Consider the following 18,337-nt stretch of genomic DNA (forward strand, 5'->3'; position numbering starts at 1 on the left):
CTGCCGGCTGCGGAGAGTCCCTCACCCCAACGCGCAAGTACACTGGTTTGGGGATGGGGTATGCACTCTGCTAAGTTGGGGGGGCGGGCAGTTTTGAGTCCGTATAGCAGGGGGGCAGGGAGGGGGGAAAAGTTGAATAAGTTTTTTCTATGGGACTTCTTGGTCCTACGAGTTTACGTTCTATGCACACTTAAGTATCTAGGCATGTCCTATGTAACCAAGAACTTCTGGCACACTCGGGGCGCAGGGAGGTCTGATTGGGAGTCTAGCAATGGCTGCAACGGATAGCCCAACCACGAAGAACTCACTGATTGTCATGTCCTGGAATGTGAGGGGCCTGGGGGATAAGATTAAGCGAGGGCTAGTGTTACAGGGGATAAGGAGACGGGGCCCGGCTCTCATTCTCCTGCAGGAGACGCACTTGTCGGGAGCGGCCACGAAGGCCCTAGATAGGAGAGGCTATCACATGATAGTGCACGCGGAGTTCACTTCGGGGTCCCGTGGCACCGGCATCCTGCAGAAAAAATCTTCCAAATTCATTGTCAAGTCTACTGCAACGGACGACCATGGCAGATTCGCGGCAGTTCATGGCCAGTGGGAGGGGAAGCTCTTTAATGTAGTCTCTGTCTACATACCACCAGCACTGCACTCTGAGGCCTTGCCGGATCTGGGCAAATTCCTGCTAACACTTCCTGATGGGGAACTACTCATAGGTGGGGACTTCAACATGACACTCACAAACTCAGAGGACCGCTTTCCCCCGCGTACACACGCAGGTGGGCCCAACAGGCTCCATACATTCCTGACTGCACAGGGGTTGGTGGATGTTTGGCGCGCCCTGCACCCTACTCAGCAACAATACACATACTACTCGGCCACACACAATAGCCTGTCCAGGATAGACTACCTCTTTACTTTGATTAATGGTCACCTTACGATAGCCGAAGCCGAGATACTACCACGGGGGGTCTCCGATCACTCGCCACTCACATTGACACTCACCACTTCAACCATGGCACGGCGCAGATTATTCCCGATTTTCCCAGGCTACCTCAAAGTGCCCCGGATTAACAAGGATTTGAAGAGGGCAACCCGACAGTACTTCGAAGAAAACCAATCCTCGGTGGCCTCCCCCTCCATACTGTGGGAGGCGTATAAGACAGTGTTCAGGGGTCAAGCCATAGCAGTGATCGCGAATCACAAAAAGACGCACAGGCGGGAGGCCCTCGAGATAGAGCTAGGCCTAGAGCGGGCCAACACGGCCCATATGGCGAACCCCTCAGACGACACGCTTCACGAACTCCAGATCCACCAGCACCGCCTTACAGATCACATGCGCAGGGTCACGATGTCGGACATTGCGGCTACACAGCACAGGGTATATGATATTGGAGACAAGGCCAGTAAATTGCTGGCATGGTTGGACAAGCGACAGGGGGGGGGGAAGAATATCTTGCAACTTACGGACCCACAGGGCAACAACCACACCCGCCCCGACGAGATAGTAAACGTCCTCGCCGATTATTTCACCTCAGTCTACACCCCAGAGATAGTAGTAGAGGAGGGGGAGGTGCAGACTGCCCTTGAACATGTTCCCTTGCCAGAGCTAACACCAGAGATGTCCGAGGACATTGACGCGCCTTTCACGGTGGAGGAGATCCAGCTGGCTATAGGCGCCCTTCATCCAGGCAAAGCGATGGGCCCCAGTGGGATTCCCATTGAATGGTTGAAAGTCATGGCTGAATCCTTAAGCACACCCCTACTCAATATGTATGAGGAATCTAGAACACAGGGTACGCTGCCACTAGATCAGCGGATGGCTACTATTGTGGCGATACCGAAGCCAGGTAAGCCCCCCAACGAGTGCTCCTCATATAGACCGATCTCCCTTTTGAACCCGGAGGCCAAAATTATTGCCAAAGTGTTGGCGAACAGGATCTTGCCGACTCTGTCACACCTGATCCACCCGGACCAGTCCGGATTCATGCCACACCGCAGCACTGCTTTAAATCTCCGCAGGGTGCATGGTGTGTTGGCGCGAGTTCCACTTCTGCAAGAACCGGCTGCCATCCTCTCCTTAGACGCCAAGATGGCGTTTGACATGGTGGAATGGAGCTACCTCTTTGCAGTGCTCACACGTATGGGTTTTGGCCCGGTGTTCCTTTCCTGGATACGAATGTTGTACAGGGACCCGGTGGCGCAGGTGACGGCCAACGGCCACATTTCAAGCACCTTCTCCCTAGGCAGAGGCACACGACAGGGCTGCCCGCTTTCACCCCTGCTCTTCGCCTTAGTTTTAGAACCGCTGGCGGTTACGATACGTACCACCCAACTCCTGAAAGGGATACAATGGACCCCGTTATGGGAGGACAGAGTGTCCCTCTACGCAGACGACATGCTGATCTATCTCACGGATCTGGAAGAGAGTCTCCCTAACCTCCTGGCTCTCTGTTCGGCTCATGAGCGAATCTCGGGTTACACCATTAACTGGGCCAAGTCCATCATTTTTGAACTGCGGGGGCCACTCCCGCCTCTCCCGGACTCCTGCCCACTGGAACTGGCACACACGTCATTTAAATATTTGGGGATTCATATCACCCGGAACGAGGCAGACTTCACACGCCTCAACCTACAACCCCCCTTGGCCCGTCTCCGAGGGGACGTGCGCCATTGGAAGGATCTCCCCCTAACGCTCCTTGGCCGTGCAGCACTATTTAAAATGATGGCTCTGCCACGCTTCCTATATGTGCTGGAGAACTCCCCATATTTGGTGCCGGATGGCTACCTCCAGAAAATAACGGCGCAGATCTCGGGCCTGTTATGGGGCAACCAGCCAGCCCGCATTTCTCACACTAAACTGAACAGGGGGTGGTACGACGGGGGCATCGCCCTCCCGAATGTACAGTTGTACTACTGGGCGGCCCAACTCAAAATCCTTAACCAATGGATACATGCCCCGCAGGAAGACCCAGCGTACAAGGCCGACAGGGCGCAACTGGGTGCGAACACCTTACTGGCCCCACTGTACCACCGTGGAGTGGCGGCAAAACTCACTGGGCCTACGAAACACACGGTCCGCATATGGTACAAGGCACAGGCAAAATTGAAGTGGGATGGCGTCATTACGAAACTTACGCCCCTTTGGGACACAAAGGCGTTGGGCCATTTGCGGCGCTCTAAGGGCTTCACACAATGGGACAGTATCGGCATCTCCACGGTGGGGGACATGTGGACGAGGGAAGGAGTGATCTCCTTTGCCACTTTGCAGGACCTATACGAGTTGGGGAACACAGAGCTCTACAGATACATCCAGGTCCGACACGCACTACAAGCAGCGATCTCACCAGACACGCCCCTGCCCGAATCCTCCCCCTTGGAGGATCGCCTACTTACCGTCTTCATGCAAGAAGGGGAGACATCGCTGACATACCGCAAGCTGATTAACAATATGCCTGATCCACTGGGGAAACTGAAGGACAAATGGATGGCGGAAGTGGGTGACCTGGATGAACATGACTGGAACGCAGCCATGGCATCCCCTCGTGAAGCAGGCATATCGTCTAAATTTCGCCTAGTGCAGCTAAAATTTCTTCACAGAATCTATTACACCCGTACATTACTTCACAAACTGCACAGGGCGGATCATCCATATTGCCTTAGGGGCTGCGGGGCAGAAGGGACCTTCATACACACGGTGTGGGAATGTCCATTGTTAGTCGGCTACTGGCAACGGGTAGTACGCACGATGGCCCAAGCACTTCACACCACCCTCGCCCTAGACTCACGGCTCTGTCTGCTAAACATCTGGGAGCCGACTGACCTCACCTTTTACGCAAGAACCTGGGTCACAGTAGGGATGGTAACAGCGAAACGGGACATAGCACAGAAGTGGGGGTCGGCTGACCTCCCCACGCTGCCCCAATGGCTCCGCAACATGGACATGCTCATGTTGACAGAAAGGGCGGTGTACAAATTGAGGGGTAACCCACGTAAATGGAACGGGGTGTGGCAACCCTGGAACACATACAGAGGGGATATCTGCGAACCACTGGAGGAAGGTGACGACGAAGGGTCAGAGAGTGACGAGGAGCGTTGATTGGGATGTAATTAGGTAAATAGGGCGGGCGCAACAGAAGTGGAGGGGTACAGCCGCGGGAGGTGGCATGGGAGGGAGTGGGAATTAGTGGGCTATGCAACAATACACTGCTCTCTTTACAGTTGGACTGTGCTACGAGTGCCGAAAGCTACTACTTCAAGTACGTGCCGGACTAAGTGTGCTATTTTTACTGTTTTATGTTTATTGCAAGGTGAGAAAGGCAAGACTCAGACGAATAGTAGCCAACAAAACACAAAATCGCAAACTGTATTTTTTACGACACAAGTATATTCCTGTTCATCACATCGTCGATGAGACCTGCAATGCTCTATACTACTGTGGATGTTATAAGTTTTGCCATTGTGAATACTGTATCAATTCATCCACCTAGTAACTTATGTATGAGAATGCGATGGATGACACTGTACTTACTATCTTTGTTTTGCACCAAAAAAAAAATTAAAAAAAAAAAAATCACTCAGCTTGTATGCCTGCATTTCATAGATTAAAATGTAGTCTATGGTGGATATGTTCCTAAAAGTTGGCTTGGGAGTCCATGAGGGGCAGCTGATTTTTTTTAATTCCATGGGTGGATAATAACTTAAAATTTTTAAGAAGGGCGATCAGCAGTCCAACCTTTTCCCGGTACTGGGTATAGCTGGTACGTGGTCCAGACCTCTCGTGTTGAAGTCTCCAGCACAAATCACTTTATGATGTTCTAATTTTATGAGGACACCTTCCAGAATCCTGATAAAGGTTTCCGTAGCGAGTAGCGTTTGACACTTTGTTGGATTGATATAAGCTTTTATTGGCAACTGGTGATGGGGCTGTTGCCCCTTGCCCAGCACTACTATTGTAATGACTTGGAGGTCGGGAGTTTCCACTTTAATGGCTGTGGTTTTAAGTTTGCAGGCATGGCTTAGAAAGATGGATAAACCTCCTGACGAGCGTCCAAAGATGGACTTTTTCGTCGCAGGTATATGATGTTCATAACAGTCACCAAATGGGGTTGTTGACTTGGCCCAGGTCTCGTGAAAACACAATAAACCCCCCTTTGCGAGGTAATCCTGCATGGCCTTGTCCCTAAAGATGCTACTTAACCCAGCGATGTTCCATGAAATGAGGGTTAGTTTGCGTTGTTGAACACAAATTGAAGGTAAACTTCCTCTACTGTCGTTGCTATAACTTTGGTTAGGGACTTGCCCGGAGAGATCAGGTCATGTCAACAGACAAGTGGAAGGAGGGGTGCTGCCTCATGATGTCCGACCTTAACCTGGACGATAAATTCATCACTTAACAGGAGGCGGTGACCTCCTTCAAACTGGGACCGGGGCAAATTCTGCAATACGCCAAAATAGCGGCGACAGCGCGGAGACTATGACCCTCGTTTCCGGAGGCTCCGGTGCACACCCGTACCCTGGATACCATGATAGTGATGGCAGGGGGACGTAAGTTTGTGACTCACCTCTACAGGGCATTGCGGGAGGATAAAAAGTTGGGTCCCCTGACCATAGAACACAAATGGCAGCAGGTGTGTCCGCAGGAGATTACCCCACGAGAGTGGGGAAAAAATACACGAGAGTGCGGAAGGTGTCGGTGAGTAACCGCTTCAAGCAAATTCAATATAATACTATACACATGACTAATCTCTCACCCAAGAGACTCCAAGCCATTGATAACAACAGAGACTCACACTGCCCGAGATGTCGTAGTGCACAGGCGGATTTTATACATATGGTGTGGGTGTACCCTGCAATCCAGTCGTACTAGGTGTCTGTGCTGGAGGATCTGACAAAGGTGACTGGGTGGATAGTAGACCTGGACCCACATGCTTGTCTCCTGGGCTTGATCCCTCGGGATCCCACGTGGAAAGTAAGCAGGTGATTTCTGATGTTGGGCCTAGTTGTAGCCTGGCGGCGTATTGTGATCCACTGGTTGTCCCAACAGGGCGAGTCACTAATGAAATGGAGGGCGGATATGCGGGAGTGGGCACTAGCAGAGTAGGGGCACATGTGGAACACCAGGAGGGATGGCAAACTACCTGAGGTCCTACTGGCTTGGGGGGTAGTGCTTCAGGAGATGGCGGGTCAGGACTCCCAGTCGACACAGGACAGTTCCAGGTCAACTCCCTCTGGGCAGGGGGAGGCTCCAGAGCACGAAGGAGAGACACACGGTGACCCAACATAGGGACTAGGTGACTTGGACCTCAAGTCTATGGACCTGGCAGCAGGGGAGGGGGTGGCGGGGCGGGGGATGAGGGGGGTTGAGTTTTCTTACAGTTGTGTTATGTTCAAGCGAAAATGAAGCTGCGAATATGGTCGACAAATGAATCTCCACAGTCATAACCATCTCTATAAGACTTGTCTTGCATTGTTGCTGATTTACGAAACACCTCAGCAGAGGCGGTTAAGCTGTATGTTTGTACCCTGCTTGTTTTAATGATCTGGAGATATAACCCTAATAAAGAAATATAAAAATAAAAAAAACTTTGGTTAGGGACGCTGTTGCCATGGATCCTTCATATAGGCCTGCTCTTGCTGGTGGGTCTGCACTCTGTGCTGAGTGACACTGTATGAGATGCTAATTTTTATTGGAGTTCTTGGGTGTTCAGATTTACCTCTCCGTTCAGAGCTTTTGTTCATTGTGCCTTTAAGAATGGATGTAGGCTCCCGCCTATCGGTTTTTAGGAATAGGAACATGTGGGTATTTTGGCAAGCTGAGTGCCGTGATTTCTATGCCCCAGTTTGCGAGATGTGGTGCTTCGCCTAGGACCGCCTGTTGTACGTGCTGTTGGGTGAAGCCAACTAAGGTGGAGTCACCGAGGGTGTCACTGTCTAGCCTTCTGAACTTTACCCACTCAATGTTTTCAGAGGTTATCTGTGCCAAGCTATCGATATGTCCGAATAGACTTAATATGTTGGACCTATTTAGAATATTGTAGGAGCCTTTGGTTGTGTACCTGGGGGTAAGCAACACCTCATGGATTACTGGATGGTTTTTATGCTTGACCGTAAGCAGTGTTGATCTATCCTCTCCCATGGAGAGCCGCTGGTAGTTCTTATTTAGTTGGTTATTAAAAGAGGCTCTTACCTGGTGTCTGCCTGTTACCCCCTTTGCAGTCCAGCCCTTCTTTCATCTTCATACCGCTCGCCCTGATTGAATTGAATGTGCTTCACCGCACTGTGTAAAGGCTCTGATCCCGGGGAGGCGGCAGCCCTGACTTGTGTGCTATCAGCCTCCTGTAATGTAGGTTGCCAGACTGCCTCTTCCTGAGTCTTATCTGTAATTTGCCTTGCTATTTGTGGAGCCTCCCAATGTGTGAATGTCGGCTTCGATCCTCTTTTACAATGGCATTTTCTTCCCTTGTCACCTCAGCCTTATTTGGCTGTATAAAATTGAAAATACGAAAAAATGTTTTTTAATTGTTTATATTGCTGCCGGGGGTTCAACATTGCTGGTGGTATTGATCTTCTTTCAATTTTCTATTTCTGTAGTTGTTTTTTTCAGCTTTTTCTTAACCCTCCTTGACAGAGGGACTTCCACCCCAAATAGTACTCCTTCTGCTTTCTCAGCGGGAGCTGCTTCTTCATGTGCGACGTTGATTATTGTACTGATTGATGATACCCTTAAGTCCCTCTTCCCTTGGGCATCCGCGATGTTCATGTCGCTGGGTCCTACCTGAGGTGCTTTGATTATTCGGCTATTTGCAAGAAGGTAGTTTCCAGTATTGTCTGGTTCACCTTCGTCCCAGCTAATCTCTTAGGGGTTGTTTGCTTTGGAGGGATCATCTCCCCCTGTCCCTTGGCTAATGCCACAATGTCCTTTGATACTTCTGGTAGTTTGACCATTTTTCTATGATGTCTGCACAAGAGCTCGTGTGATCTGAGACAGGTTTATGAATTTCGAGGGTGGGCTCTAGTTTTCCAATTCATCATCTTGGTATGTCAGGTGCTGTGCAATTGATTGTAATAGATCAAGTTGAACTAACAGGTTTAGAGCCTCTTGGGGTGCTTGTGTCTCATCTTGCATGACTTCTTGGCCCATCAGGCTCCAAACCTCTGTGTGGGGCTTCACTGCACTCGTCTGAATTCTATCCTAATTTTTTGGGGGTTGAATCCAAGGTTCTTTCAATAGTCAGCTAAAATTTTTGTAGGAAAGAAGTAGTTGCATCTTCTATTCCTGGGGTCTTTTCCGGATGTCGCTCTTAAGACTGGTCTTGTAAAAACTGTCATACAAGGGTTGGCCACAAGCACCGCCTTGTCCTCTTTGGGCCACTGGTGGATTTATACTGTAATCAAATGTGGGGCTTTTGGCCTTAGCTGCAGACTTTAGAGAGGAGAGGGAGAGGAGTTGGCCTAACAGCTAGGGCGGTTGATCTTGAATCTGGGGAACCGGGTTCGAGTCTCGGCAATGACGCTGAACATCCTGTGATTCCGGGCAAATCACTTAATCTCCCTGTGCCTAACAAAAAAGAATGTGTCCTCATGTAACTCAATTGATGCTATGTTAAGTGCTCTGATACCCGATACCGGGTCAAGTTCGCGCTATATAAAACTGTGCAAAAAAAGTTTTAAAAAGTGTTCTCGGGCTCCCTGTTTTTTGTGTGGGGGCGGTCTTTCGGGCACCCACACTGGAGTGGTGTCCATGCCGACCCTTGTTGTCCCCTAGAGATCCTATTGGTTTGGTTGTGGTCTCTGCCTCCTCTTTCTCTCCTTCCAGAGAATTGTCCGGTATGTTTGTTGAGCTGCCTGCAGCTTGAAAGATGTGCAGAATAAGCCCTTGATGGGGAGCGTTGACTTCGGTGTGCTCCTGGGATTGTAAAAGGCCTGCGCTTCTTGTTATCCTTTTTGTGCAGATCCTACGGGTTCATCCTCCACCGGGTCTTGATCTTTGCTGTTTCGCTGCTTCTTTTTAAGCGTCATGTTTGTGCGCCGTCGTCTGGAAAGTCCTGGTTCGTACCTTCCTTCCTCATGGTTGACTCGTGCCTTTACCTTTGGCCGGAGCACGGGACCCTCGTGGGATCCTCGTGGTACTTGGGGGAGGAGGGACTCAGTCCACCTTCCCTCCAGCCCTCCCTCCTGCTGTGCCAGCTGAGTGGGGCTCTCCGGGTCATTGACAGACAGTAGGCTTTGCTCTTCCTACTCCGGCCTTCTACCTTTGCAGCTCCTTGCTGCGTTTGTCCCTTTTCCTTATTCCTTGTTCCTGTTCCTCCAGCTTTCGCTCTCTCCCTTTTCCTGTCTGTTTTCTCTGTCACAGACCCTTTATGAGGTTGGTTGCTCTCCTGCTGTTCCTGTCTGTTCTCTGTCCGAGATCCTGCAGGTGTCTGGAAACCTCTATCTCAATATGTCTATTCTCGGTCACTAACCCTGTAAGAGGCTGATGCCTGTTCTCTTTCTCTGACTGTTCTCAGTCACAGACCGTGTAAATATTTAGTGCCCACTCTCTCATTTCGGTTGTCTCTTCTCTGTTGCAGACCCTGCCTGGGGTGGGGTCTGCACTCTTCCTGTGTCAGATTTCTATCACAGGCTGTGATCATTTCTTTAGGTGTCTGTTCTCTGTCACTGACCCTGCATTTGGCTGCCACTTGTACAGGGAAAGGTCCTGTTCTGGGTTTTCAGTCAGCAGGATGGAGATGAAACATATTCGAGAACAATATGGATATGTGTGGCCAGAATTTACAATTTGAATATCTGTAACTGGTACTTACAGTCTTACTATATACGGACAGTACTTACAGTCTGTATCCAGATCACTAAACCAGGGGCCTGGCACCTGAGAAGAAACCGTTGTTTGGGGAGGTCAAAGTCAGGGGTTGTGCTCCTTTAAGAAGTGTGTCTTCCGAATGATTCTGAATTGTGGGAGAGTTGGCGCTGATGCCATCTCGATAGGGAAGCTGTGCCAGGTCACAGAAACATGGAATGAGAAGGCTTCTTCTTATGTCGTTTTGTCTCCAGTCTGGTGATATCCACGCTCCTCGTCTGATGTTGTCCCCTGGACGTGGTTAGTTTGTCTGCCAGGTCAGCTGGGGTCTTGTTGTTGAGCTCCTTCGATTTTTTTTTTATATCTTTATTGCATTTGATTGTTTTCTGTAACATGAGTTCTAAGTGTCAATATACATTGCAGTCATAAGAAAATTATCCGTTTCGTGCCACCGTGAATATAAATCCAAGTATTTCCTTCACACAATCGTTGTATGGCTTGCATTTATAGCGCAATATTACTCGTGCATTTATAAAGTATCATGGGCACCAATGGCCAGCACATGCTGTCATCTCCGATTGAGAGGCGGAGTGTGTCTACTATTTACGCCTCTGTACAACGGTATTTAACAATGCGAAAGGTCGTCAATGTATGTAGAAGCAAGTTGTTAATAGTCAATTCAATTTGGAAATTACAACATATATTTCTACATGGGCAAATAGAATCAGATCTATATATTTAAATGTCGTATTTGCACACTAGATATCTTCTTTTATAACATTTTAACCACATCTAATGGAGACAAAAAAAATTAATCAAAGAAAAATAAATATGTAAGTTTAAAGAATGATATAACCAGTATCTGGAGTGCCATAAGAGTTCACTCATGACTGGGCTTGTGTATAAGTAGCGAGTGTGGGCTGCTGTTTCTGCTTTGCACGCGGCCGCATGGACACCTGGGTATCGCGTGGCAATAGCTACGACTACGTATTATCTTTAAGGAATGCGAGGTCTGTGCCTAACCCAACAGCTGTTGTTGAGGTGTCATGTGATTGCGGCTTGGCCTCTATATCTAGGTGCCTTGTCAGGTACTGGTACTCGCTTGCTGCGTGAAAGGTGCCCGCAGTGTAGCACCAGCGCATGCAAGGGATTGTTGAGCTCCTTATGTGAGCAGCGGCCATGAAGATGATCTGGGCTGGAAGGGGAGCCAGTGCAGGACTTTTACTGCAGAGTTGATTTGATTTCTTGAAGCCCTTGCTGAGCTGCGCCGCTTCATGTATGCTGCCTTCCAGGGGTGCTAGGGTGGTGTTGAGGAGACCAATGCACAGTGCCTTGCCTCTGCCCCCATGGGAAAGAACTTGTGCGTTTGTTTTGAGGTTATCTTCCAGGAGAAACAACTTCTTTAAATTGGAGACATCGATCGAGTGTGGTCTGGCGTGTTGTCTTTGTGTTGGGATGCTGAGGAGTTGTTTTATTTCCAGTGTGTTGAGAAATATGTACAAGGCTTCCTTCATGATTTTGTGTTGGAGTTGCAGGGAGGTGGAAGTGGCTGTGTCAGAGGAATGAGCGATGGCTGTGTTGGATGGAGGCAGAGCTGATGATGTCTGAGATTTCTTTTATGAAGTGCTTGTTTGGTCCAGGTCATCTGTAGATCCATTAAAAGGATGCTAATTTGGAGCATGGTAGAGGGAAGTGGTAAGGAGAGGAGTTTGAAGGAGTTGGGTATGGTAAAGTTACTAAGAGTAAAGATCAGAATAGCCTGTGTATGACTGCAAGCCCCCCTCCTCTTTTGAGTACATGATCTATGTGTGGAAACGTTTAATTTAGGGATGAGGACTTCCAGGATGTGCGTAAAGAAGGGTGTGAACCAGGTCAAAGGCGGGAACTAGGTTACATCGCTGCACAGTATGCATTCATTAGCATTAATTAAGATATTCACAGATAATTTACCTTTTTCATGCTTTCAGTCCCAAAATGTGTCTGTGATATTATTGGTATATGGGCAGCATACACGGTTATTGCACTTACAAAACTTGTTAGCTTAGATATTTTAGTTTGGTTCTAGAAAATTTCATAAAGTCTCTAGGACAAAGTTTCTTCTTTTACGTGGTGCCTAGTCTAAATGTTTCCATGTGTTTAGGCATGAAGTGGACACAAGTCCAGTAGCAGTAAGTGCCAGTGATGAAGCTAGTTTCCTTGGAGCAAGGATTCTGGTGTTAGGTCCTTCTAGGCAAGAACAGGGCGAACAAGGTGACATCACTCTCTGTGTCGTTCTCTGTGATACTTGGGACTGGTACTTACTATCTGAATATGTGGGGCTTACAATATGGATACTGGTGCCTGCAGTCTGGGCACATGTGGCAGGTACTGTAGGGACTCTTTTTTTTGTAAGTAAGTCCGCACTCTATCAGTCTACACTTTTGATTCTTGCACTCTCATCTCTGCAGGTAAAACTTCAAGAGGAGCTGCGTTTTCTGAAGAAAGTGGAGAAATATTTTCTGGAGTCTAAAGTCAAGGAAGAGGAACAATATAAAACCATGAGGGTGAGTGGCTGCTGTGAGTTCTGTGTCTGTATATGTTTGTGCCCAGTCCTTTGTGTGGCCTCTTAAAGTTCAAGACACACCGAGCCTGATGAGTCTCCCTACAGACTAGGTCATGGTCCCCACCAGACAAATATACGGGCTGGAGTCATTTCACTTGGTTGTTGGGGCTACTCTTGGCCAAAGGCTTGTCCTAAAAATAAATAAAAGCAAGAATTACTCTTCTGACCTTAAGGTTGTACTTACATTGTTGCAGGGATTCTGCTCCTACACAGAACTGTGCACAGAGACCCAGGACCTCGGTGAATTGTGGTGGACCCAAACACTCACCTCAGTACCTAGAACCCCTAACCGACTAGCATCAGTGTCTCATTAGCTCTTCGTCCTATAGCAAAGGAACCATTGATTAGACAACCCAAAACATGCGACTTAGGTTATACTCCGCAATGGTGGGAAGCAAGAACACTCTTTCGTTATACTCTCCTACCAGTCCACAAAAGGAGTAAAAAAAGAGACACAGGAAAGGTTAAAATATTTATTTTAACGACGTGCACTAAGATGCAGTATCTTTGCTAACATAAGCAGACATATGATTAGAAATAATAGTATCAGCATTGTTACAATTCCATAAAACACAAAAGGAGAAATCATATTACAATGATAGTGAAAAAAGGTCTTATAGCGCCTAGTATATCACCCTCCATAGCTAGGAACTATGTTTTATAAAATATAGAAGGTCTCTTAGGCTTGTGTGGGGGACCCATAACTCCAAGATCAGCAAGAGTGAATCGCATCAGGATCTGCAAAAGCTCTCTGTCTCTCTGGAAATGGAAAATCTTCCAAGTGCTGAAATCATGCTTATAGTGCAATATTAAAGGCGCCAGAATCTCCGTTGGACTGCAGCTGCATGTATGTTATGTCTAAAATGTGAGCTGATCAGCCTGAAAAACAGCTGCCTTGTTATGATAACCTCGGAGGCTTTAGCACTCACTGTGCAGACTAGGGTCGCGATGTAAGTGTAGGGATGCTGAAAACAAGCCTTTCTCATGTGAAATAATTTCAACAACAACAACTTTATGAAATGTCGAGCGCAAAAGCAGCAAAAGGTAAAATGGCGTTTAAACTTCTAATAAGCCTATGCTAACATAACAATGTGCGCAAACGAGGCTCAGCCCTCACTACACCCTCCCTTGATCGGTGAACGCACAATAAGTGGGGGGGGGGGGGGGGGGGGGGTGCAATTTTTAAAGGCAGAGTTCAAGTTCGAATGAGACAGAACCAAGTTTTAAATGTTGCCAAACTGGATAATTGGGAGTAAATTCTGAATAAGTAACCATAAAACCTATGAAACCCAACAGGGGGGCATAGTGTTAAAACACATGTAATGTGTAGAGAAAAAAAAATGAAGAAAAAAATGTATGAGTCCAGTAGGTGTCTATGAAGCAAGAGAAAAATCGGCACTTCAATCCAACAGCGTATAGGTACAGTATGTTGCAACTGTGAACAGTCAGTGAACATTTCAGCCATCCAATTCAGTAGTGGAAAAGAACACACATGTTCTTCAACAGCCTGAGCCTCTAGCACCATCAGAGGACAACTCTGATGTTCCTCAAGATAACTGCGTGCCAGAAAATCATGGGCTGCCGTCCATATATTCCAAATGCCTAGGACCCCATGCGCTGCTGCGCAGGCCATAATCCCGACACCAGAACAGTCTAGTTCATGAGCAACTAAGGGATTCATTAGTAGATCATAATCCGGGTTAAGAGACACCGTATTGAAGAGATAAAAATCCAGAGCCCATTCAAAATTGCAATCCAGGCAGTGGAAAACTGGCTGCACGCATGTAAAGTACGAAAACCGGAAAGATAAACCATACGCCACACTCAAAGTAGCCAGACGCAGCGAACCATAGTATTCAAGCATCCGGTCACGAAGTTGGAGCAGCCGGGGTAGGTCGTCGTGGGGCACAGGACGGGCAACCATTCTGGAGTAAGCAAATTAACAGCAGTACACCGGCATTCAAGACGAGAATAAATGGTAAACCCCTAAAGAGGCTGGAAGAAATAGAATAAAAAAATGCCGGTATCACACCAAATATAGTTTGGAATGAAGTCACAAGGCCGAAACTCACCCTTTAAAAAAGTGCCCAAGCCCGAGGTCGACGAGGCATTGAATATAGTGTGAATCAACGCACCAAAATGCAAGGGGATGTCTGTATTTAGTAAAGCATGTACCTCGGTACGAGTATTAGCCACGTGTAGGATGAATGTTTCATGTGCGGATGTGAAGGAGACTTCTTTTTGAGACAAAAGAGCCCTTATTCGGCTCATCTTGTTGAACTCTGCTTTCAAGGTCAGAATGGAAGGAAAGATGGATACATCAAGCTTCCCATGCGGAGAAAGAAACAGCACATTCCTACAACAGAGTACACGTTGGGAGACAGTCACTATGTACGGTATCCCTGCCAGCATGCCACTGCAATCTTCATGATTTAATAATAAATAACTACCATTTGTGAAAGTAGGAGTAATACCCGGGGTGGGTGTACCTTTTAAAATACAGGCCAAATTCTGGGCTTCAGAATTACATAAGCCGTGCAATTGTATATTCTTACAGACCAATGAGTGGTCGGTGTGGAAGTGAAATCTTCACCTTTCAAATAAACTTATTTACCCTCCCTCAGGCACCTATAGGTGAACGGAAGAGATCAAACTTCATGGAGGTAAGTGCTACCTAATGATTCATATCTGCCTATGGCATATTGCTTCATGCATGCTTCAGATTTAAATAGTGGAAAAGGTAACGTTATTAAACCATGAATAATCCAAACTGCAGAATTTGTTTCAGCAACAGAAAACGGTAAAGGTTCTAACATTTCAATATGCAATAGTGAAAATGTAGCATCTTTCATTGACATGAACTATTTTTTAACAGTCGGATTAAATGGTAAAAACAGTGAAGAAGTGTTCATATAGTCCCAAGGCACTTTCCCAGCCTGCAACGTTTGCAAAGTCCATGCAAACTGCATTATAGAACGCAATTGATTTTGACCATGGTACAAAACTGAGACATCATCTTGTACAATATCAACGACAGAAGAAACAATGTTATCTAATGTGTAAATTCGGGAAGAAAATGTGTTAATGCTATTATCTACAACTGCAAGCACCTTTTCTAAATTATCTTGATCAATAGCCCTCAACGTAGAAGCAGCTTGTATTTGGGACAGTTCCCAACTTCGTTGTAAACAGCGTAAACCCATCTCTTCGATCTGCCTGTGGTAGGACCTTTCACAAAGTCATGCAAATTAACATGGTCAGTCAATTTAGACAAATGAAACTTAACTGGCGCTAAAGTGGAGTGTGTGAGCCAGTTCTGACATAGCTTGCCCACAGAATAGGTAGTGACAGAATTGAAACGGGGATCCCCCCAAACCTTTGCATAGCCAGGGACCAAACCCAGAAAACAATGTTGGCATGAATCCGCACTCTTTTGCCATAATAACCAGCCTTGGGGATCCAAACTGGAAATGTTAAAGGACGAAGTTTGCAGCAGAGTCTGTAAATCACTAAGGGACCTACTGGTGTGATTATTCCAACTGGGAGTATCCACCTAAATTAGGAATAGAAGGAGCATTTATTTTTTTAGATGTAGCCAATCCAAAGCAGGTGGTTTGTGAAGTAGACGAATTCAGAAACAACATATGGTTCGGGATGAGACATGCACGATGGAAAGCCTCAGTGCCTTGCACTTGCCAATCTTTAGAACCCCAAACAGATTTAAGATCAATAGTATCTTTCCGCAGCTCATAGACCCCTACTGCCAATTGTTCGATAAAGGTCTGCAAATACAATAACTTCGTGTGGGTGAGTCTAACCTTGGAAGAGGACTTCTCAGTCATCTTAAAATGAAATGCATCAGAATTTGATTGATTAATATCAGTGAAATAAGAAAACTTTTTCAAAAGAGTTTTGGAGCTGCCTTCAACAGGAGCGGATCAATGTTCCCATTGCGTGTAATTAACCCCATTCCTAAATGTGTCTGCTTTGTGCAGAAAATGATTGCCATAGTGTTGGTAACAAAACAAGTCTACATAATTTGCAGAATCTAAGTACACATCTTCAGCATCAAAAGCAGCATATTATTTCAAATCAGAAACTAGAGCCTCTACGGCTTGGACGTCCCAATCATCAGAGCGTATATATTTTGTTTAACCACATCCCCCATTGAAATACGAAGTACATTAGGGACGTTTATAACCTCTGTGGGACCATGTATTTGAAATTTGGCAGCATCCCATACAATCCCATCTAAGACAGGCCAAGCAGTGATATTCACAAAACTCTGGTCCATCTTCACTCTGTGTGATGAGGAATGGGGTTCCATCAATTTGTCTAATTGTAGTTCTTTCTTTAACATAGTGTCCTTTCACAAGACGGAAAAAATACACCACAAATCCAATGGACATGAATAAAAAAAGTGAAAAAAGCACCAGCCAAATGTAAGTCCAAGGGGGAATTAAAACATGTTTTTTAAACCAAACAGCAAAAATTTAAACTTTTGAGGGGGATTTCGATGTGGTAGAGTCAGTGTCAAATGAAAAACGTGATTGATTAGCCACACAGGACTCTAAATCGGGCATAGATAAGTCTGTGGGATAAGTGTACTCAGTATCATCTGCCTGTGATTGCATCAGCACCTTCTTTTCTGATAAAATCAATAAAATATACTCCACCTTCACTCCCCTAAATACTCATATCCTGCCTGACAATTCTGACAAGCATACCTCATCATCAGACAGATGCAATGACCAATCAGACTCAGGCAACACACCGCGTCTAACTAGTTTTCAACTATTCTCTGAAGAAGAGGTATTAGCGGTACTGAACACAGTTAAATCCGGCTCTCCCACGGACCCCTGTCCCCACTTCGTGTTCTCCAAAATTGAACCAACGCTCTGCCCTCTTGTCACCAAACTCTTCAATAAATCGCTCACCACTGCGTCTTTTCCGGAAGCCTGGAAACACGCATCCGTGACCCCCCTTCTGAAGAAAGCAGGATCCGACATCTCCAATCCGGAGAACTACAGACCAATTTCCCAGCTCCCTTATCTCTCCAAAGCCTTGGAGAAACTGGTCAACACACAACTGTCCCGGTATCTGGAAAATACCTCACTCCTGGATCCCTCCCAGACCGGCTTTAGAGGCAATAATAGCACCGAGGCAACGTTGCTGGCAGTGTCGGACAGTATCAGATGCACCACAGATCAAGGTGGATCGGTGGCTCTGATACTGCTTGACCTGTCAGCGGCGTTTGACACGGTATCACATGATTGCCTACTAAACACACTCCTGAGTAAAGGAGTGCAATCTACAGCATTAAATTGGATTAGATCTTTCCTCAGCAATCGTACCCAGGCAGTGCACATGGGTCAGTTCTACTCAAAACCCTATCCCATCGGCTGTGGGGTCCCACAGGGGGCCTCGCTGAGCCCCACTCTCTTCAATGTCTATATTTCATCTCTGGCTGACATCGGAAGGAAGTGGGGCATCGGCATATGCTCCTATCCCGATGACACACAGCTGATGGTGACAATGGACGAAGGGCCGGAGACAACAAAGAAAAAGCTACACGGCTGTCTCTCCGAAATGGCCCAATGGATGCACAACCACTGCTTAAAACTAAACGCCGGCAAATCGGAGATACTCCTGTTCGGAGGAGCAAAACTTACATGGAACGCCACATGGTGGCCCCCCTCATTGGGATCAGCCCCCACCCCAAAACAACACGCCAGAAATCTAAGCATCATCATGGACGACGCCCTGTCCATGAAGGACCACATACGATCACTCTGGGGCAAGGGCTTTGCAATACTCAAACTTCTTGCAAAGATTTTTCCGTGGATACCCCTGGACTGTCGACACACAGTCACTCAAGCCCTACTGGTTAGCCGCCTAGACTATGACAACGCATTATTCGAAGGGATGAACAAACAACT

General features: G+C 47.0%; 1 protein-coding gene across 1 annotated transcript in view; it reads left to right on the forward strand.

Moving 5' to 3' along the window:
- The window catches only part of LOC147710191 (E3 ubiquitin-protein ligase TRIM39-like), a 236,689-nt gene that overhangs the window by 9,093 nt on the left and 209,259 nt on the right, over positions 1-18,337 (forward strand). Inside the window, exon 2 of the mRNA XM_086920877.1 lies at positions 12,244-12,339. Coding sequence (XP_086777003.1) covers positions 12,244-12,339 — 96 coding nt within the window. The remainder of the gene's footprint in view (positions 1-12,243; positions 12,340-18,337) is intronic.

The sequence above is a fragment of the Lissotriton vulgaris genome, chromosome 5 (genome assembly GCF_964263255.1).
Source record: "Lissotriton vulgaris chromosome 5, aLisVul1.2, whole genome shotgun sequence".
Classification (NCBI taxonomy): Eukaryota; Metazoa; Chordata; class Amphibia; order Caudata; family Salamandridae; genus Lissotriton; species Lissotriton vulgaris.